We start from the raw sequence: 22,134 nt of genomic DNA, 5'->3' as shown, positions 1-22,134 counted from the left end.
TCACAGTATATACTTTTAAAGCAACACACAGTCACTGATCTCATAAAGAGAAAAACAAGTACTTTGAAGTACTTTGAAGCAAGAAATAGAAATATGTAGTGACAGTACCAAAGAGTAAAGTCTCCTTGCCAACACAATGTGGCAGTTCTGTTGAAGCTACAAAAATATCCCAAAAATCTGCCACCCAGGGTTTCGTATTCCCATTCATCGAACAGTTGTGATATAGAATCGTGTGTATATATATATATATATATATATATATATTATACTATCTGTTATACATCTCTGTATACACACGTGAACATTCCTTGTTTATATCTTTATTAGCTTTCTGTGAAAGCAATAAACTCATTGCTGCAATGATTAAAACTGATTTTAAATTTATCTTTTAGGTCTGGAACCAGAAGTTTCCTTCCAGCTATTAAGCATGGATTGTATTGGACACATCAATATCTGGGTAAAAGAATATCTACATTCTTATATTTGCTGTAATTTGTAGAGCTGTGAAAGGGTGGCTATTGTCTTTCTCCTGTTGCAATTGATATCATTTCTGCCAGGTGGATGTAACTACCTTCACTTACCTGTGGGTCATCCTCATTATGTTGGGTTGTTGAGAAAATTAGCTTCTTTAACTGGAGTCTGTGTATTCATATTTACCCAATTTTTCTGATTCCATTCTTGGGTTAGTCATTTGTCTTAAGTATTGATTGTATTATATTTGTTGGTAATAATTCTTCTGTATAGTTTTAGGAACGACCAAGAACTATTTGTAAAGAAATTTAGGTTCTACATCAAGTTCAACAACTATATAGAAATTCTTATTAGCTTTATCTTCAACAGAAGCATTAACTGTTCTCTCTGGTGAAATGGCCTTGTAATCCACGAGACAAAAGAGCCCCCTTTATGCATAATCATATGTAAGGAACATATGCCCCCAGGCACGTTTTTCCACATCATCATCACTTAACATCTGTTTTCCATGCTGGCATGGGTCAGATGGTGTGACCAGAACAGAAGGGGTAGAGGGCTCCACCAGATTCTATGTCTGCTTTGGCATGGTTTCTACAGCTGGATGCCCTTCCTAATGCCAACCACTTAACAGAGTGTACTGGGTGCTTTCTATGTGGCACCATTAATGGTGAGGTCTCCAGGCACCTGCAACATAAAACCCTCCAATATATCTACATAACCATCTTATTTTATGCACTTAGAACTTCAAAGAACTTCTGGAATGTTCGGTTGACTGAAATTCTTTGTACTTGCAGGTTATTGTTGAACTGACTTCTGTACAAGCTCATGGTTCCCTCACAGAGCTTGGTTTGAGGCCTGGAAGTAAAGTAAAACTTGTGCAAAGCTCAACACTTAGTATCCAGAGTCCTCTCAGGTAACTGCTTCTTTTCATTCTTATCTTCTTCATCATCATTATTATTATTATTATTATTATTATTAAGGCAGCATGCTGGTGGAATTGTTAGCACACTGGGCAGAATGCTTAGCCACATTTCATCTGCCCTTACATTCTGAGTTCAAATTCTGCCGAGGTCAACTGTGCTTTTGTCCTTTTGGGAGTCGATAAATTAAGTACCAGTGATACACCAGGGTTGATGTAATCAACTAGTCCCCTCCCCACCAAATTCCATGTCTTGTGCCATCAGTAAAAAGGATATTATTGTTGTTGTTATTATTATTATTATTGTTATTATTATTATTGTTGTTATTATAATTATTATTGTTATTGTCATTTACTTTTAATCTGCATGTTTGATGCAATCACTTGCCGGAGCACACCCAGCGCCCTAGGGCAAGTGAAGGTTAAGAGTTGTTGAAATATAGCTGAAAGCTTGGGGAGGGGAAGTAGAGATATATCTCCATGTAATGCAAACACAAACATTACATTGATAGGGTTTTTCTAAGGATGTGGGCAGTACTTGTTAGCACAATCTTTTGGATTTCCTTGAGACATGGTTTTCCAGGGATATTGTCTAGGTGTTTCTGACATCCCTTTTTTATCATACCTAGGGCACCTACAATAACAGGAACAGTTTTTGTTTTAAGATTCCACATCCTCTGTATTTCGATTTCCAGGTCCTTATATTTACTAAGTTTGTCAAATTCCTTGACAGATACATTTTTATCAGTGGGGACGCTTACTTCTATTAGTCTGCAGGTATTTTCTTCCCTGTCTTTCACAATTATGTCTGGTCGATTAGCCTTGATCGTTCTGTCAGTGTTGACTGGAAAATCCCAGAGGATGGTGACATCTTTACCTTCAACAATGGCTGAGGATGGTGTTCATACAGTTAGCAGGAGTGTCGGATTTGTAGTGTTTACATATCTTCCAATGTATATACTGTCCTACCCTATCGTGGCGATTTTTGTATTCGTTTGGTGTCAGCACAGGACATCCCGAAACGAGATGGTCTATTGTTTTTATTGTTATTATTATTATTATTGTTATTATTATTATTATTGTTATTATTATTATTATTGTTATTATTAAGGTATTGAGCTGGCAGAATCGTTAGCATGCCCAGCAAAATGCTTAGTGACATTTCGTCTGCCCTTACATTCTGAGTTCAAATATTGTTGGGGGTCAACATTGCCTTTCATCCTTTCAGGGTTAATAAATCAAGTACCAGTTGCATACTGGGGTCGATATATTCAACTTACCTGCTCCTCCAAAATTGGGTTCAGCCCTGTTGTATGGCATTTTGGGCAAGTGTCTTCTATAGAACCAAAGCCTTATGAGTGGTTTCGGTTGATGGAAACTGAATGAAGCCTATCATGTGGGTGTGTGTGACCCTTGTGTTGAGATCACATGATTGTTGTAAATGAGAGTCACTGTTATATAAGCAGTATCATTCATTTCCAATATCCTGTGTAGTAATATCTAGTAATGAGGAAATATTACCTTGCTTGGAAACAGGTGGGGGTTGGTAATGATAATGAACGAGTGAATTAATTTACTGTCCATCTTCTTGAGTTGGTGGTGGTGGTCACTATGGAGTCCTTCTGGCTTCATAAATAAAACGTCCATCAGATTTTACAGAAGAGACAAGTGAGTTTCTGTTACTTTCTCCAAAACCTGAACTCAGCGCAATAAGTTAGCTGAATAGTTATTCATTACTCCACGACTTTTGGCTACTTTCAACAGTGAACTCTACCTCTTGAATACAAACTATTTACTAGTAAATGGACTGGTCCATTGGTGGCATGTAAAACCATTGATACTTCAACTGGAAGTCTGATATCTTATCAGATATTTACAAATTTAACACACACACACTCAGATGTCTGTGACATTTGCCAAAATGATTGAAGTAATATTAGTCATTGAGATAATGTTGTCTTGAATAAATATTTCTGATTCAATATTTAATACTTACTACATCAAATTAAATTAACTTCATATAGATAAATACATATGAAGGTAAATTGGCAGAGTCAGTAAAGTGTTGGTCAAAATGCTTTGCCACATTTGTTGCAATTCTCTGCTTTCTGAGTTCAAATCCTGCCAAGAACAACTTTGTTTTTTATCATTTTGGAGTTGATGAAGCAAATACCAATCCATTGTCTGCAATGACACTGCTGCCAAACTGTGTCATCCTTAACATAACAACAATGTTGTTGGCATGGAGGGCGGAGACTTGTATGGATGGCCATTACCAATCTTCCACACACAAGGAAAAAAATTCTTGCACACACTGGCACAGATACAAGGTCAACTTTGATTGAGAGAGGCCATCAGAGTTGTGCCCCAGCATGGCCACAGTCCAGTGACTGAAACGAGTAAAAGATAAAAGAAAGTCATCTTCCAGTTTATAGAAGAGATACACCACATCCTTTTGTGTTGCAGTGGTTAGTGTCAGGAAAGGCATCCGGCCATAAAACACTGCTGCAAAAAGTCCCATCCAAACCATGCCAGCATGGAAAACAGACATTGAATAATGATCACACACATACACTTCTATACAGTTTCTGTCTGCCAAATTTCACTTGCAAAGCAATCGGCAGCCTGGTGCTATGGCAGAAGATACTTGCCTGAAGTGTCTCACAGTAAGAAGGGTTGCAAAACCATTGCAAAGCAAATTTCTTTCATGTTGCAGAATGTTAAATGTCTGCATGCCATTACCCACTGTTTCTCTCTCTCTGGTTTTCTTTTATTATATTTTTTTTACAGGGATCCGCTCTGTGTATCTGGAATCCAAACCCATCAACTGTGTCTCTTACCTGAAAATCCAAACCAGATTTATATTGCAACTGATACAGTAAGACAGAATTATTCATGTTGTAAAAGAGCAGCTCTTTAATTAACTTAGTGATTATTGTGCTGTTACCATTTTAGTATAAATAATCTTCTTTGCAAAATTCTGCCCTTGATAGATAAACATAGTGAGGAGTGACTTCCAACATCTGTGTAAACCATAACCGCTAGAGTTAGCAGTTAAATCTCTCATAAGATTCACCCTATTTTTTTTGGAAAGACAAGAGGGGCATGCAGCTGTAGAAAGTCTTTCTGGACCCAACTCCATCTGACCCAGGTAGAAATGAAGACGTGGACAATCAAACAACAACAACGATGATGATGATGACGATGAATTAACTCTTGCAATTAATTTAATTGCAGTTATTAATTACAGGATTAGCATTTGTTGTCGCTCGTCCCCAGTCAATAGTAATCAATGGACTTATGGTTCCATCGATTGTTAAGTGACTTGGTATAATTCCAAGATCATTATCATCGCATCCAATGTTTTTGGAGTGAGATTTATTGAGTCTGAGATTCCTTTTCTAATGTGGTTTTCTTTTCTTATTTTTTTTAAGTAAAATATTTTATTCTGATGGTTTTTGCATGCCAAACCACCAAATAGTCATTTCATTTATGGAGCATACAAACATCACCACTGACCAAGTGATATTAATTCAGAGACACAAAGAAACACACACACATACACACACATACAACAGGCTTCCATACAATTTCTGTCCACCAAATTTCACCCACAAAGCATTGGTCACTGCATGGTTATAGTAAAACTAGCAGGCAGTGTGATCAAATCTACGTGGTTGTGAAATAAACTTCTGAACTGCACAGCCATGCTGGTACTTACCATCTAGATTTAGATATAAGGACCTCTGATTCAAAGATATTCTGCAGTCTGATAGAAGGCAAAGATTTTCTTCCCTTGCCTTCCTGTTTCTCGTATCTCATCATCTCCATTTTGTTCTGCTTTCTATGCTGGAGCCGGCTGAACAAGTCATCACAGCCTGAATTCTTATTCAGAATTACAGCCTTCCTAGGCATGATAGAGAACCATGTCTCACTCGTACATACCACTTTTGTTATGGTTTCTGTGGCTGGATGCCCTTCCTAACACCAACTACATTACAAAGTTTACTGGGTACATTTTATCATGATCCCAATAGTCAAGATATCATGTCCCCAGCCTAACTCGAAGGCCTTCTCAACTCTGCATTGTCTCCACTCATTCCCCAGCCACTTAGTGTACTAGGTGTATCTTTATCATGGCAACAACATTAGTGGGGTTGCATTGTGCCCGGCAAGACTAAAAGAATCTTCACTACTTTACATTGCCTCCATTCATTTGCAACAACCTGATCAACAAGCTAATTAAATCTAGTAATTCTTCTTTTTCTTCTTCTTCTTCTCTGTGTCATATTTTATTCAGGGACACATTGTTCATTCTGTACGACTTGGATCCATACCTTATCCTAGAGTTCATTATCCCCAAAAAAGTAAGTATTGCATATCTAATTATTTTAATTAATTTTCCTCTTGTGACAAAGAAACCAAAATTGAAACCGAGTGGGAGCCCCTACAAAGTCACTTGACCTGCTAGAAATAACAGCCAAATCTCTTTTCAATCATTTGCTACTATCTTAAAATCGGAAAGACACATTAGATAATGTTGCCTGTGTATCTGTTAACTCAATGTTCAAATTAGTGTTTCTTTTATCCTACTAACGAGATAGTTAACTAACTGTTATCACATCCAAATTATGTTGCTGTGAATATTTTAAATTCATTTAAAAAAGTTTGGTATTTGAGGAAATATTTCCAAATGTTTCTCTTTTATTTTCCAGTGAATGGTTCCTGTGTGCTCTCTGAAGTATTATCTATTGATTTTTCCCCATTCAAGCTGCCTTGTTTCTTGGTGGGTAATATTTATGTGTTTAGACTTTTTAAAAAATCTTTTAGTGAAGAGGAGAAAGCAACACCCATCCCTTTTGACTAGATTTTCAAGAAGTGAGAAAGTCATCCTCAAACTGAAGACCTGGTCTGGACGCTTATGACAGAGTGTCAGGTGGTGGATCAAGTGGACCACCCAACTAGATCATAGTGTGATTTGAACTCAGAGTGAAAAGAACCCGAATAAATACCACAAGGCATCTCCTACTCCACTTTTCTGCTTTTGTTAGTCCACTGCCCTATACTGTTATTTTATTTATCAATCCTTCCAGGATTAATAAATACAAGGTATAAGATTAAATACTTCATTCTGAGTTCTAACAACACTTCCAGTTCGCTGCCTGGCAAGAGAAAATTAAAGCATTTGTGAGTGGAGTAAAAATCAAAATTTGAGATTGGTTGAAAAATTCTACCTGAAACGGTGGAGATGTCTTCTCCAAATGCAACATTACACGTCATTGCTGCATCTGTATGTACGATTTACTATCGCAGTCAGGATGTGGTTGCATCTGATTTGCTATTTAGACATGTCACAGTTGAATTGATCTTGGTGGAGGGAAAAAAACCCTACTCTGACTGACAATGATTTGAAACCTTACACAATTTGCTTCAATGGTTCATGTAAATTTCTGGATTTGTACACCCAGCCAAATCATATTTGTTGTCCAGTTCTATATTTAAGAGATGAGGAATTTTGTACATCACTTATGTTTGATGGATATTTGTCCTCATTTTGTTTGTTGTTAATGTTTTGATTAATATACCCTCCAGCCTTCACGGGCATATGGCGTAGTGGTTAAGAGCACGGGCTACTAACCCCAAGATTCCAAGTTCAATTCCAGGCAGTGACCAGAATAATAATAATAATAATAACATCAAAAAATACCTTAGGAATGAGAACCCAGGTTTGGAATTTCCCCAAGACACCTGATGAAGGCTGGAGGGTCTATCAACTAAAACATTGTGTTAACAACAAACAAGATGAGGACAAATATCCGTCAAATGTAAATAATGTACATATTTGTTGTGTACACATTGTTGTCAAATATAAAATCAATAAGATTATTATAGTATTATATATTTTAAACATCATGCTGAAGCATTGCCAACGCTTTCGATCTATAATAGGCTATAGAAGAAGAAGATGATGTTCTGAAGCATCAAAGCCGAAGTTGTTTGAACACATCAGCTTTTGTTGCAGTTGTCAGCTTCAAGCCACAATTTAATTTTTTCTTTCTTTCTTACATGCAAGGAAATTGTTGTGCGGTTAAGAGATCATCCTACTAAGTTCTGATATGACTAATGTTTGACAACCTGGTTGAGATACTGAATTTTGCTGACCTCTGTTTCATAAAATACATTTGAAATGACATCTCTATTATTAGTGCAGAAAATGAGAAACAGATAATAATAATAATAATAATGAAATTATTGTATACAGTGCTCAGGTGCACCACAACTTGTCAAAAGTGCATATAAAGTATATGCAGTAATGTACTTTAATGTTGAATTGCATTAAAAAGAACAAACTTTGAATATAGGATACTGCAATAATTGGTTTGAACAACATTTCACTGGATGACAGCCACACTAGATTTAAATAAAATTTTCTTTCAAATTTCTTGTTATCTTCTGTCATTTTCAGGACAAAACATCAGGTAATTTTTTTATTTTTTTATTTTGTGTTAACTCTCTTTCAAAGAATGTTTACTGGAATATTTAGATGTGATTTCTATATTTTTCCACACACAATCAAGACTGGATATTCTGATGGCAACATTCACCTGTATCATACAAACCGTGGTAAGTACTTATGTGATAAAATATTTTTTCAAGTAATAGACTAATAGCAGGACACAAAAAATGAATCTTCTTTATGCATCAAAAAGTGTATTAGTCACACAAAGTATGAATGAAGCCATGATCTTAATGCATCTAAAACTAGACAGCACATAAATATCGATTTAAATATATCATCATTAGTTTATGTTTGTTGTCCCATACTAACAGGTTTGGTCAGGTGTCACAGTTCTTCTTCACAAAACACACAGCAACAAGAGACTTTGTGCCACTAACACTAAGGAGGCTATTTAACCCTTTCGCATTCAGATTACTCTGTTAAATACAATGTTTACTTATTCACATTGTTTTGAATTAATCAGGCATTATCTCATAGCTTCAAGGTTTCGATAATGTGATTATTTTTTATGACATTTTCAGGTAGGTGTGAAGGATTGAACGTAAAATGGGTCAAATATTTGGGCCAGAAATAGCTAATTTAAATGCTAAATGGTTAAAGTAAAGGGTTCACTCTCCCTTGTGTCAGCTTGTATGCAGAATTCCTACTTTGTGGTTTGCAGAGTGCACAAGTTCTTCGTCCCCTCTTCCTAGTGTTTGGCATTGTTTTCATGACTGGGCACAATATAAGATAAAGATAATGACATAAGTTCTTAACCTTATAATGTAATAATTTGCTTTATTTTAAACACTTTACTCTTGTATCTTCATTACCTTTAGACAATGTTTTCATTGTTTTATTAGAATGTGCTATCAACAGCTGGCCATTGTCCATGACTGGAATCTCAAGTATAACACAGGTCAGATGGTCTAAAACACGACCTTGTGTTTTCTACGCAATAGCTGATCACAGTGTTGTCTTTGTGTTCGACCTGCTGCAACAGCATAACAAACCTGTTCATAAGAGAACCATTGAAAATAGGTAATGATCTTTTGTATGCAAATATATCTCATTTTGAAAACAGAATCAAAACTTGGTGTAAAGATTGTTTGCCAACATAACATGGCAGTCCTGATTTAGGATGAATGTTGCTGTAATTTAGCCCCAGGAGACATTGTCTCCAGCTGGCTATACAACATGATCTGGGTCCTTATATTTTCAAACAAGGGAACCTAGCACCCCCACTCAGCTCAGCGTCATATAGCCAGCTGGAGACAATGTCTCCTGGGGCTAAATTACAGCAACATTCGTCCTAAACTAGGACTGCCATGTTATGTTGGCAAACAGTCTTTACTCCAAAGTACTATTGCTGAATATCTCTCATTGTGAGATTTAAAAATAATAATTTTCTAGAATCAAAACTTGTTTTCAAACCTTTTCAGGAAGTCAGATAATACCATGGGCTACAAGTTAAGGCAGATAGGAGATCATCATCATTTAACATCTATCTTCCATGCTGGTATGGATTGGATGGTTTGACAGGAGCTGGCAAGCCTGAGAGCTGCACCAGGCTTCACTGTCGGTTTTGACATGGCTTTTACAGCTGAATGCCCTTCCTAATACCAAAGAGCTGAAATATCTTGTTTGTAAGGAAAGGGGGGAAAAGAAATGTCTCCTTTTGATGTGGCTCTAGCAATGTAAAGCATAAGTTTCTTCCAGGAGAGACTGATAGCTCTAGCATGTGACGTCAAAAGAATCTTTTGAACTGAAAGTTGTTTCTCGGGGTCATCTTGTTGGAAGTTTTCTACACCAAAAACCCAGTCTTGTAATGATTCTGTTACAGAACAGAAACAAATGATAGAAGAGTTACAGCTTTCTCCCTCCCAATAGGAAGTTCCCCACTTCCTCTAAAAAGAATGTAAACAAGGTTAGCCCAATTCTTGTGATATCCTGCATTTCAGGACTGGCTGACCAAACAAGTCCCATACAGTAGTGTTCACTGGTGCTAATGCTGTTATACAATTGATATTCTTTAACATTACTGGATTGTCAGAACAGTAAATGTTCTTATTTTGGTGGAAGCAGCTGCCAAAGGTATTTCTTGATGTTGATAGCAGACAAGATATATAGTTATATTGAAATGAAGACGAATAAAGAAATTGTTTTATCTTTCGCATAGGTGTAAAATGATATTGGTGCGATTGGTAAAAAACTGAGGAACAAAAATAGCCATTCATTTGAGAAGTTCACCAGAGGTATTGGGAAGTTGTTATTGACACTTTGTGCAGTCTCTAAGAAAGCCTCAAAATGATTAGTTCTATGTGCAATTTATACAAGTTGACCAGAATATTTTAATAATATTTACTTTATGAATATACATTGAAGTGATTACAATGGTAACATAGCCTTGTTCCTTTGCTATGAACACTCTTTAACGACCGTCCACCCACTATCTTTTTATTCCTTTAACCTAGCTTCACCCATGTATTTTATGTTGGTTTATGTATTAACTTAAAACATATTAAGAGTCTAATTTTATTTTTCCATAAAATCCTACATTGAAATATTTTGTGAGAAAAGAAAGATATTTTAACAATTTTTTTCAAACAATTTGTTTCTAATCTTTAGTTTTATATTTTCATTCGCTTTTATAGAATCACTGCGATGGAAATATTTTGTCATTCAGATGACAAAAGTCATACAATACCAAATGAAAGAATGGTAAAGAAGTTTATTTTTTCTTGTTTTAAGTGATTCATTATATTCGAATAAGAGCATTATGTAGACAGGAACTCAATGCAAGACCAATACTGCAAAGACTTTTTTCAAAGAACTCCAGGCTTTCTGGTTTTCTTACCAATGGTACATTATTTCACATCTCACTTGCATTGTAAGCTATACACATACATACACAATGGACTTCTGTACAGTTCCAATCTACCAAATTCTACTCATAAAGTACTGGTCAAGTGAAGGACATGTTTAATCAAGGTGCCACACTGTGGAATCAAATCTGGAGCCTTGGGGTTGCAACATACATTTTTTAAAGCTCATAGCCATTTCTGACTTACACAAAGCTATTTCCTCCTGATAATGATTCCAAGAAAATTATCAGGGTAATGTTGTTGCAACCTAGAGCTTGCAGATCTTCCTTATTTTGAATCCATCCCAATTCATAGTCAAAGAGATTCAGAGGCCAGCCTAGCTGTTGATGTTATAAATGCCTGAATTTCTTACATGTAAAGATCCTTCCTGAGTCAGACAGACACACAGGACCGGCTTCCTGGATTCTTTAGCACAATATTCACCTTTGAGTGGACTGAAACAAGAACACACCATATTACCCAATCCAAGAATCGAAACCCCACAATCTTACAACCACGAGTCCAACACCCTAACCATTAACCCACATACCTCCACTTACATGTAACGAGCAGTAAAATAGAAATTAAAAATCAGTTGATATCTTGCAACATAAATTCTTCTCTTTTGGCAATTCACTGACTTCATAATCAAAATATTGTCTCTGTTTCCACATTTTTATTGATAATATCTACTAATATAATTAGCACTGGTGTATCTCCATTTCTCTCTTTGTCCAACCCCTTAATATAAGAAGCATCAAAAGCATTGGATTCATTAATGGGTCCTTTAGTTAGCTGAATGAACATAAATTTAACTACGTATAAACTGTGTGTGCTTTTAGTTGATCAAAAGACCAAAACAGAAGCTTTGTAGGTTGCACACTTTAATTTCAAGCACCCATTAAGAACCGAGAAAAAGTAATACAAGCTCAGACTGGAGCAACTGTAAGATTTAGAGTTCACATCCTGTTATAAGATTTTAAACAAAATATTTAACTCACAACAATTCAGTCCACTTAACTTCGAGTATGTACCACTGAGGGGATAATTCACAACCTGGGAAGAGCAGCAGATGTAAAATTGACGAATGGTTTGTTTAACCTGCAGTATTTAATTTTCTGGCCATAGAAAGCTGGCAGAGTTGTTACTGCAGCAGACAAAATGCTTAGCAATATCTCTTCAGGCTCTTCAGGTTCTTCTGCCTTTCATCCTTTCAAAGTTAATAAGTTCCAGTTGAGCAGGGGAAGGGAAAACTGTAATCAACCCCCCCCCCACACACACACACACACGTTGCTGGCCTTGTGTCAGAATTCTAAATATTTAAAGTGGTCAGCTGTCAATCATTCTCATGTTGGACAAAATGCTTGGCAGCTTTCCTTCTGACCCTTTATGTTCAGAGTTCAAATTCTGCCAAGGTCAACCTTTGTCTTTCTCCTTTTGAGGGTCAATAAAATAAAGGATCAGTCGAAGATTATACTTAATGTATTCAGCTTTTACCCTTTCTCCTAAAATCACTGGCCTCCTGCCAAAATTTGAAACCATTCTATTTAATCTCCCTTGTGCTGGGCCAGGGAGAGATTTGGTTCACCTGCTTAAAAGCTTGAGATGAACACCAATCCCCTGATAAACAAACAAATCCTCAAAGAAAAATGAATAAAAAGTGTCACCATGGTTGAATTAGATCCATGTATTGTTTTTGTAGGATAGCAAATATTTTGTAAAATATATCAAGGATGGTTGGACAGAAATGTTTCTAATTTCATCATTATGTGTCATGCTGTTGATTAGAGCTTTGGTGGCTGTATTCTTCCCATTATAAAAGTGGAAGTGATTGTCTTAGAGGAAAGAGATACCATTTATAGTCCCCACATCCCTCTCACAGTGCAGCACAGCCAATTCTGAGAGAAATAGAGATACTAGACCCCAGTACTTCCCTGGTACTTCCTTTTATTGACACCACCACCATCCCAGAAGGATGAAAGATCAAGTTGGTCTCAACAGGATTTGAACTAAGAATTCAAAAAGCTGGAACAAAGACCACAAGTAACCTGGCAGAGTCAATAGGTAGAAGTACTAGAGCATTGTTTTCACAATTTTGCATTAACAAAGTTATTGAGGAAGTTTACTTTCACCACTGAAATACCTTTTATTTAAAAAAGATAAAAAGGTTTAGGGGTTTTTTTGTACAACAGTAGCTACTGTTATGGGTTGCATTTTTAACAGGGTGGAAACAATCAGGCCTATGATTAAAAGCACTCCAGTTTTAGTGGTCATATCTTGGTAGGGTGCACTTTGAGGGAATTTATCTGCTGGCACTGTCATGCCTTTGGATGTCAGAAGTGAAAGAAGAAAAATCTGACGTCATTTTGACGTCACACTTTTTCTCGTCCATCTTCGTTTCTTTCCGTATAATTTATCAAATTAAAAAACGCAAAATCAAAAACGCGTGTAAATATATCAAATTAATAAACGCAAATTATTTAGAATGTAAAAATCAAATATATCAAATTAATAAACGCAAATTATTTTCAAATATTATTTTCAACGGAGAGATTATCAAAATATAAACTTGAAGTTAAGTTTAAAAATAAATGCAATACTCATTCTGTCTTGATACTTATACTCTGTATATCTCAAATACATGGATATAGCTGTCGAATTTGCTCTATCAACTTTCCGAATATATCGTCCTTAAATTCATAGCGCCACATGAATTCGATGAGATGGGTCTGAAGTAAATTTCTGGCTGTTCCACATTCTCTTCTATTTCGATTCTTTATGTGTTTCCATAAACATTCTATGTGGTTGGTTGTGGCAAATGTTACCGGATCAACAAAATTTATTGAATGATTCACGGTCAAATGTCTGTATCCTAGCTGACTGAGTGTATTATACGAACGCCAAAGGTCAGAAATTATGGTTGTACCAGGCAATATACGCTCTCGTATAATTTGTAAAAGAGTGTCCGCTGTCCGATCTTCCACTGCCACTAAAATACATCTTCTGGTATCTCTTTCTAAAGCACCAAACACCTACTGCGTTTTAACCCGATGGCCAACATTATATTTTCTCCTAACAAACGCGGTTTCGTCTATCTCTACGATTCTGTTGGGTCCTCCCAGCTTAATATTCTGTGCAACATAATATTCTGCACATATATCGCGGCAAAAATTCCTCCAATCTGTCACGGCTACATTTGCTAAATGACATTCCTGTCCTATTCCTTTTGCTAAATCTTCTTTGGCCCAGTAATACAATATATCTATGATTTGTTGACACTTCAATTTACTATTTTCTAAAAATGTTCCTTTTCTAATTGACATGGATTTTCTACAAGGCCTTCCACACGACCATATTACTTCATCCGATATACTTTTTTTCGCTACTTCACTCATGCTACCTCCACACGATATACATATTTTCTGGGTATTCAAAAGGCCATGTCTCTTAAGCCAATTAATGCTATCTGCTGTTGTAGCCGTGGCCATGGTAATATCGCGATGACTAATTCCTCTTAAACTTGGATATGCAAAAGCCATATTAAAAATTGTTTCGCACGTGTTGATAATCACACTGAAAGTTTCTAACTGAATAAATTTCAAAGTTTGAATTACGCACGTGGTGGTCAGTGGTCATTCTGATTGGTGTATGTAATCACGGTGATGGTCATGGGGGTTCATTTGTGCAGATTTGGTGTGATTTCTTTTTTAAAAACAATAATGAATAATGCAAGAATATATTTATTTATAAAGTTTAAACAGAATAAGTATCACATTTATTTTAAAAATTAACTTCAAGCTTTTATAAACCTAGCGTGGTGGTACGTAAATAAACAAAAGTTTAAACATGACGTAAATACACGAAGTTGACGTCTGACGTCAGATTTTTCTACTTTCACTTCTGACATCCAAAGGCATGACAGTGCCTGTCTGCTGTTTTTAGCAAGTCATGTTGTGTCTGTTTTGACTGCTTCGTTTCCGTTTTGCTGCATTAAATCTCCTTTTCCTTTTTTAACCTCTCTATTGTTAAATGAACCCAATGTATCTTTATATATTTAACCATGGCCTGTTCTTTTTTTTCCCAGATTTTATGTTTGTCTTCAGGAAAAATTGAAATTCAAACAATATCTGCTTCCTTCTCACAACCTCAAGATTTAGAATGGGAATTTCTAGAAAAATATTTGGAAAGATCTTGATTACAACCGAAATGTTTTTATGAAATATATAATAATAAGAGAAGCAAATTATTCATCTTTTTATTTGTTCAACAGGCTGCAAGGTGGGAGTGATGAATGAAAATACTGAATTAAATATCTTAAAATGATCCAACACAAAGAACTAAATATTTCATGCCTAGATCCTGCTTGGATCAACATTTGCTTTTTGTCACCAGTCTATAAATTAAAGCACTAATAATAAAATGGTCTGATATCATGCCCCCTCCCACCAAAAAAGAAAAAAGTTGCGGGGGGGGGGGGGTCAAAGAAGGGGGGAAAAAAACTACTATTCAATAATATTCAAGATATTTAAATATAACAAATATACCATGGAAGAGTCATTTTAGCCATTTAAGAACTGACAAAAATCAGTTAAATTCATTTTCCATTTCTCTGTTAAAATAGCAGAGTCTCTTACGAAGTGTCAGGGTTTGTTATACTTCTGTAATCTTATTGCTGACAATTCCACTACAAAGACTATACCATAATCTAAAAGATTATATGATTAAGAAATAATTTTAAATAAATGGTTTTTGTATTCTTAAACAGCTAAAATGGCTCTTCAATGATCACACATCAGGTAACTGCCAAACGATTGCAACCCCAAAATTTAAACTAGAAGTTTACAGAACAAAAAATTTTTCTAAACCTTCAAAGTATAAAAGGAACTTTGTCCTTTTTTTTTTTTTTTTTTGTAAGATTGTTGTATCTCTGAATCAGTGAAATATTTAGCACTTGTATTTATAAAGCTAGCTGCCAAATACTTTTAAATGAAGATATTTTACAGAGTAATTTATGATGTATCTGACAGCATAAAGAAATGACAAACTTGTAAAGAAATAATTGTTTATTTTGTTCATTCTAGAAAATGCAAATATTACAAAAGATGATGATAGAAAAAAATAGATAAAATAAGGTGAAGTAAATTTCACAAAATCTGTCTTCGAAAAAAGAGCTCTATTTCAAAGTGTATTATCATTTATTACATTTTATTTATAGGTACAATGTTGAGAGGTATTAATCAACAAGAGAATGATTTCAGTAATAAAGGGACAGAAACATGCCATATACTATAATAAGAACAGACAGAACACAAATGGGAGAAATCTAGCAGTCTTTGGTGAGTTGGTTTAATTAGAATTTCCTCCAAATAATGACAGAATCAAGAGGAAAAGGTCAATAATGTCAATGTAGAGAGCCAGGGCACCAAAAATATATTCTTCAGGACTTAGTGCATATTTCTTTCCTCCCATTATCAACTGTGTGTCAAAGATTAAAAACTGAAAAGAAAAATATTTATTAGTTATTTTTTTTAATAAATTTATTAGAATGTTGTTTAAAGAATAAGAAACTGCCACACTTAAATATAGGTATTTTCCCCTCTAGCATAAAAACTACAAAATTATTGGTGACAGGAATGAAAGTAAAAATTTAATTACTGTCTAAGAGAAAAAAGTTTTCTTTTGAACCTTAAAATTTATGTCATTAAGTTAGAAGATGGATATTGACAAGTCCCTTAACCCTTTAGGGGTTGCAGCCATACAGCATATCTAGGATGAGAAAGCCAGGCAGAGGCCATCCCTCTCCAGGCTAAAGTCATTTTTGCCAGCCAAGTGGACTGTGGAGCAACATGAAATGTTTTACTCAAGAACAACAGATTGTGGTTTCAATCCCTGGACCAAGCAATCTCATGGATATGAACCCAACCCCTAAAAACCATCAAAAGATGTGCCTCCACTAGTGGTACTTATTTCTAAAGTTGAGTGGACTGGGGCAACATGAAGTGTTTTGCTCAACAATGTGTTGCCCAGTCCAGGAATTGAAACCACGATCTTACATTCATGAGTCCAACACCCCTAACCCTCCACAGATATAAAAACAATAAAGAATAGACTTACCAAGGCATAAACCAAAGCAATAAGTGCAGCATAAACACTGGTCAGGACCTAGAAGTTAAAGAAGATGTAATTGAAGTTAATCTAATCTCAAAATAATTTCCATTATTTATAAAATCCAAAACTTTCAGTCATTACCCAGCATTCATAGCAACAGGTGAGGATAAGCAGGAGAGCCAAGTCGAAGATGGCAAGTTTAGCTTTTTGACCAACTTCTCTTTTGAGGATCAAATCCTGGAGTTGATGCATTCCTGAGCCAGCACTTGCAGTTCTGCTTCTCACCACTCATGGACATGGCTTTAGCTACTGAAACTTCTTCACTTGTCTCAGTTGATGTTACTCAACGGGGTGCATAGCTCAGAGATGGAGTTTCTCTGGGTCAAGCTGTTACTTCTCCACATTGAGGGGCCACAGCTGTACTACTATTGACATTTCTCAACAACTCTCCCAGGAATAGAGGACAGCGAAGATGGATGGATAACATACAAAACTTTAAAAATCATTATTTTGAATTGGAGGGTGAGAGAGGGGAGTCTCTGGGTTTTACCCTTTGTCTAAATTGACAAATGTTTAAATAGCAAAAACTGTTTGACTAACAGAAAATGAGCCATTCATTACTTCAACATACATAAAGTGAAGATATGAGGGAAAACAAATTTTATCTTACTCACCGGCAGAGGTCTGACTAAGGCATATTGAGTAATAATTAACGAGAATCCAAACATTATCACCACCATAACGAGTACAAATAGGAGACTGGAGCACACCGTGAAGTCAATCTAAATATAAAAGAGTTCAGAACAATAAATACATTTTTATGACAAGTACCGAAAAGTGAAAGCAGTAAATTAACCAGATTCTTAAAAAATAAATCTGTATTCCACAAAACCTCCAAGCTCCACCGGTTTAATCTTCTTTATCAATGAAATGTTCAGGAAGTATTTAACTTGCAATTTTCAAAATGTAATTTTAATTTATTAATTTATAATTGTAGATAACAGAGAATTGACAACGATAATAAATTGATGTCTGTTAAAATTCTTCATTTCTTCTTTTATATATATATATATATATATATATATAATATATACACACACCTAAATAATTACTTTATGTTAACGACACAAACTGATTGGAAAAGTTGAAACGAGCTGATTAATCTAAATCCGGATGGAAAGACTGAGCAGTGGAAGATTTAAAATTTACACCTGGCTAAACTGTTCAATTTACTCTCACCTCTAGCCCAACCCCATCCGCCTTACAAAATAAAAATTCTATTAATTAGAATTAAGAAGGATGGATGCAAAATTCAGAATTTAAGGCATTTCACCAAGGTCTCTCTCTCCTGCACTCTTGTTGTCTGCCCCTTCTGGCTGGGTAACCATGTATCTCCTCTACAGTAGCACACCTATTTCTACCCTTTTTCTTGTTACCTATCTCTCTCTCTCGGCCAGGTAACCATGTACCTCCTCTATAGCAAGATGCCTGTTTCTGCCTCTCTGTCACACTCTAATCTTTCATCATCTGACACAAGAATCACCTTCTCTAATGCCCCCTCCCTCTCAAAGTTACTTAGTAACCATGCCAGTGTTGGTCCCACTTAGAAAGCATCCAGTCCACATGATAAAGTGGTTGGCATTTGGAAGAGCATCCAGCTGTAGAAACCTTGCCAAAACTGACCTCGCCTCTGCTGGTGCCACATAAAAAGCACTCAGTCCACTTTATGGGTGGTTGGTGTTAGAAAGAGCATCCAACCATAAAAACTGTACCAAAACAGACACAGTGTAGTCTTCTACCTGGCTAGCTCCTATCAAACCGTCCAACCCATGCCAGCATGGAAGGCAGATGTCAAATTATGATGATGTCTGTCATTGTGTCTGTCCCCACCATCACCATTTGGTGTGTTTATATCCCTGTAACTTAGCGGTTTGGCAAAAAGAGACTAATAGGATAAGTACTAGGCTTAGAAAAAAAAAAAAAACAATGTCCTGGGGTCGATTTGTTTGACTAAAAATCCTTCAAGGCAGTGCTGTAGCATGACCACAGTCAAATGACTAAAACAAGTTAAAGAAGAATAAAATACAAACCTTTGTCTGCATAGCAAAAAGGGAAATTGAGAAACAGACAACTGCAGTGACAGCCATTGACATCAGAACAATGTTAGTGGAATGGAAACTGGGGGAGGAAAAAAAAAAAAGGTGAAATTCAAGAATATGAGAGGTAAAGAGCAAAACAATTCCATAAGAAAATAACTGACATTGCTAAGGAGACAGCAGAGTGGAGTTATTGGAGTTAATCAGTTCTGTTCAACTCTGCTTCAACAGAGAAGACATTGAGGTATCTAATCAATGCCTCAGGTGAGGACCAACTTCTCCTGTGGCATTTTTCAATTGATTTACCTTTTGACAATCACAAATATTTATGAATGAGTGACCAACCTGTCCTAATGACTCAAGTTGTTGCATTCAAGACTACAGCCTTTGCATTGTACAAGGACATTATCAGAGTAAACAAAGAAATATTTCCAATCAGAAATTTCAAAACAAGTTGCCACCAGTTTAAATATGTCTCCAGCACGTTCACTGCTCTGAGTAAAATTCAAGACTTAAAAATACATAGTGCTCATTCTTAAAGAAAAAACAGTGCTACACTAAACAATTCAGGTGAATACAAAAAAAAAGAAGCACCCAGAAGAAGAAAAAAGTAAAACAGCAGAAGAAAGAAAGAATTGAAAATATGTCTTAGAGTATTGTAATCATTTAATACTGTTAATTCACTGAGTAAAAAGGTTACTTAGCAACTACAATTCAGGAATGTTTTAATAAAAAAAAAAAAATCAAGAGGACTTGCTACTACATTTTCATTAATATCTATCGTATAGATAAAAACTTACTACCAAATGGTAATCTTAAGAGTTTTATCTTAAACTGGTCAGTTTTAGCCACTGCTATAGCAATATTTATTAGCAAAGATCATGAGTTGTCAAAATATAAAAATCTTTGATGAGTTTTATACACATGTTTAAATTAGTAACCTCGTTATCTTGGATTTTATAGACACAACGTTTCACCTGTTATATCCACTTGCTTTCTTCAGGTGCTATCATATTCAGTGGCAATTTTGGAAATTTGAACTGAACCCTTTATTCAATCTAGGTGATATATTTTTCTCCTTCCATTGTGCAGGTAGACAGATTCACTTGGGATTAAACTCAAGGTAGCAGGATAAACCACACAACACAATGTTTATGTTCAGACAAGTAAATTATGGGGACTAGGAGACGTGATGTTTTGAAATTCTGAGAACATTACCATTATGACAGGTACCTGAAGAGCATAGCATTTTGGTTAGCCAAAATGTTGTGACCGTAATAATCAAGATAAGGAAATTACTCCAGACAATTCGGTAAATAATAAGGACTCTTCTCAGAGATTCAGACAAGTGGCTGTGTGGTAAGTAGCTTGATGAGAAATTAAACATTTATCAAGAAATTTTTCATCTGACATACTTACCAACTTATTGTACCCAGTACAATAGACATTGATACCGTCTGCAATAAGGAAAAAAAAAAGGATAATAATTTCCATTTGATATGATTATCAATTACAGAAGACATTCAGAATAATAAAGAAAAGAAAAAAAACAAAGCAACAAAAGAAGAAGCAATAGCATCCTTTATACATAAGAGTGCTCCAGCATGGCTTTGATTTTGTAATTTCTGATACAAAAATAACATGGATTTCTTGTGATTTGGATAGAATAGGTTTTTTTGTGAAGAAACTGGGCATATAATAAAACTGTAGTTGAGAAGCTTCCATTTGGTTTTAGGGTTAGTCCCACTGCGTGGCAGTTTGGTGTCTTCTACTATAACCCCAAACTGACCAAACCCTTGTGAGTGGATCTGGTAGATAGAAACTGGAAAAGTCCATATATATATATATATATATATAACTTACTTGGAAATAGATGTGTAGCATTCAATTACATAATAATATATATATATGGATACAGGACATCACCAACTTATGTAAATAACATGAAATACAAAAACAAACAAGTTAAATAAGCAAACAACGAGAGAAGAAAATGGAAAATGAGACAAGTAAATACAGAGAATGACCCTTTATCAGTTGTTGGCTGTCTACCTACTCCTCATTTCAAGCAATCAACAATATGAGTCTTCAAAGATAGTTGCTCCCATAAATTCTCTCCCTCGTTGCTCACGTGACCATTGTCCATCTTTCTTCTCCTGCATGGACATTCAAAGGACTGGTCATTTTCTTTCTCTCTCTTCTATCTTCTCTGTTTTCAAAGAAAAACTTCTCCCAGCATTCACTATTTTCCTCTCATTCTGGTCTAACAACCTTCCATGTTTGTTTTCATTCAGTTTCCTTGTATGTCTCCACTGACCTGTTTTTGTTCCCAACTTTGGCCCTCCATAAATCCTAAATTTTATTTTGGAATTTATGGGAGCAACTGTCTTTGAAGACTCATATTGTCGTTGAATGCTCGGAATGAGGAGTAGATAGAAAGCGGACAACTGATGAAGGATCATTCTCTGTTTACTTGTCTTGTTTACCATTTTTCTCATTGTTTGCATATTTAACTTGTTTGTTTTCATCTTTCATGTTGTTTACACAGTTGGTGACATTCTGTACCCATATATGCATATATTTATATATATATATATATATTATTTATATTATTATTATTATTATATATATATATATATATATATATATATACTAGCAGTATCGCCCGGCGTTGCTCGGGTTTGTAAGGGAAATAACTATATAAGCATTTTTAGAGAGTTATATCCAAAAAATAGCAAAAAAAGCATTAAAAATGGAAAAAATATGATGGTAAATTTTTTTTTAAATCGTTGACTCATCGTAGACATTTTTAGAGAGTTCCTTCCCTTATATAATAGCGAAAAAATGCATAAAAATGGAAAAAAAACGATGGTAAATTTTTTTTTAAATCATAGACTCATGTAGACGCTTTCTTAGCCATTTCTGTTTTGGTGTCTTCAAGCCATGAAGTCATTGTTCTAAAAGAACGCTGGTCTCCTTGACAACGCATTACGACGTTGATTTCCTTACACTCTCTTCCCCACAGGTGCAGGTGTGAGCATGGACGCCAACTCCGCCGCCATCGACACACGAAAAATTATGCATTAAAATGGAATAAAAAAATGATGTTAAATTATTTTTAAAATCGTAGACTCATCGTAGACGCGCGCTAATACTCAGACAGGCTCGATATGAATC

The 22,134-nt window shown here is 35.5% G+C and overlaps 2 protein-coding genes across 9 annotated transcripts in view; one reads left to right on the top strand and one right to left on the bottom strand.

Annotated features, from left to right (window-relative positions):
• Nucleotides 1–15,227, top strand: part of LOC115220997 (WD repeat-containing protein 60) — a 105,997-nt gene extending 90,770 nt beyond the window's left edge. For all 5 annotated transcript variants that reach the window (XM_036510231.1, XM_036510233.1, XM_036510232.1 and 2 more), the window contains 9 exons: nucleotides 393–457; nucleotides 1,266–1,384; nucleotides 4,181–4,268; nucleotides 5,691–5,757; nucleotides 6,106–6,176; nucleotides 7,969–8,014; nucleotides 8,753–8,930; nucleotides 10,544–10,610; nucleotides 14,838–15,227. In XM_036510231.1, the coding sequence (XP_036366124.1) occupies nucleotides 393–457; nucleotides 1,266–1,384; nucleotides 4,181–4,268; nucleotides 5,691–5,757; nucleotides 6,106–6,176; nucleotides 7,969–8,014; nucleotides 8,753–8,930; nucleotides 10,544–10,610; nucleotides 14,838–14,948 (812 nt within the window). In that variant the 3' untranslated portion in view covers nucleotides 14,949–15,227. The remainder of the gene's footprint in view (nucleotides 1–392; nucleotides 458–1,265; nucleotides 1,385–4,180; nucleotides 4,269–5,690; nucleotides 5,758–6,105; nucleotides 6,177–7,968; nucleotides 8,015–8,752; nucleotides 8,931–10,543; nucleotides 10,611–14,837) is intronic.
• A 574-nt stretch (nucleotides 15,228–15,801) lies between these two features.
• Nucleotides 15,802–22,134, bottom strand: part of LOC115220814 (protein lifeguard 2) — a 45,611-nt gene continuing 39,278 nt past the window's right edge. For all 4 annotated transcript variants that reach the window (XM_036510236.1, XM_036510237.1, XM_029790980.2 and 1 more), the window contains 5 exons: nucleotides 20,377–20,414; nucleotides 18,952–19,039; nucleotides 17,536–17,643; nucleotides 16,868–16,915; nucleotides 15,802–16,249 (listed from right to left, as the gene is read on the bottom strand). In XM_036510236.1, coding sequence (XP_036366129.1) covers nucleotides 16,100–16,249; nucleotides 16,868–16,915; nucleotides 17,536–17,643; nucleotides 18,952–19,039; nucleotides 20,377–20,414 — 432 coding nt within the window. In that variant the 3' untranslated portion in view covers nucleotides 15,802–16,099. The remainder of the gene's footprint in view (nucleotides 16,250–16,867; nucleotides 16,916–17,535; nucleotides 17,644–18,951; nucleotides 19,040–20,376; nucleotides 20,415–22,134) is intronic.

This window comes from Octopus sinensis, linkage group LG17 (assembly GCF_006345805.1).
Source record: "Octopus sinensis linkage group LG17, ASM634580v1, whole genome shotgun sequence".
Taxonomy (NCBI): Eukaryota; Metazoa; Mollusca; class Cephalopoda; order Octopoda; family Octopodidae; genus Octopus; species Octopus sinensis.
Note: the sequence above shows the minus strand (reverse complement) of the source record. Positions and strands in the feature narration are given on the sequence as shown.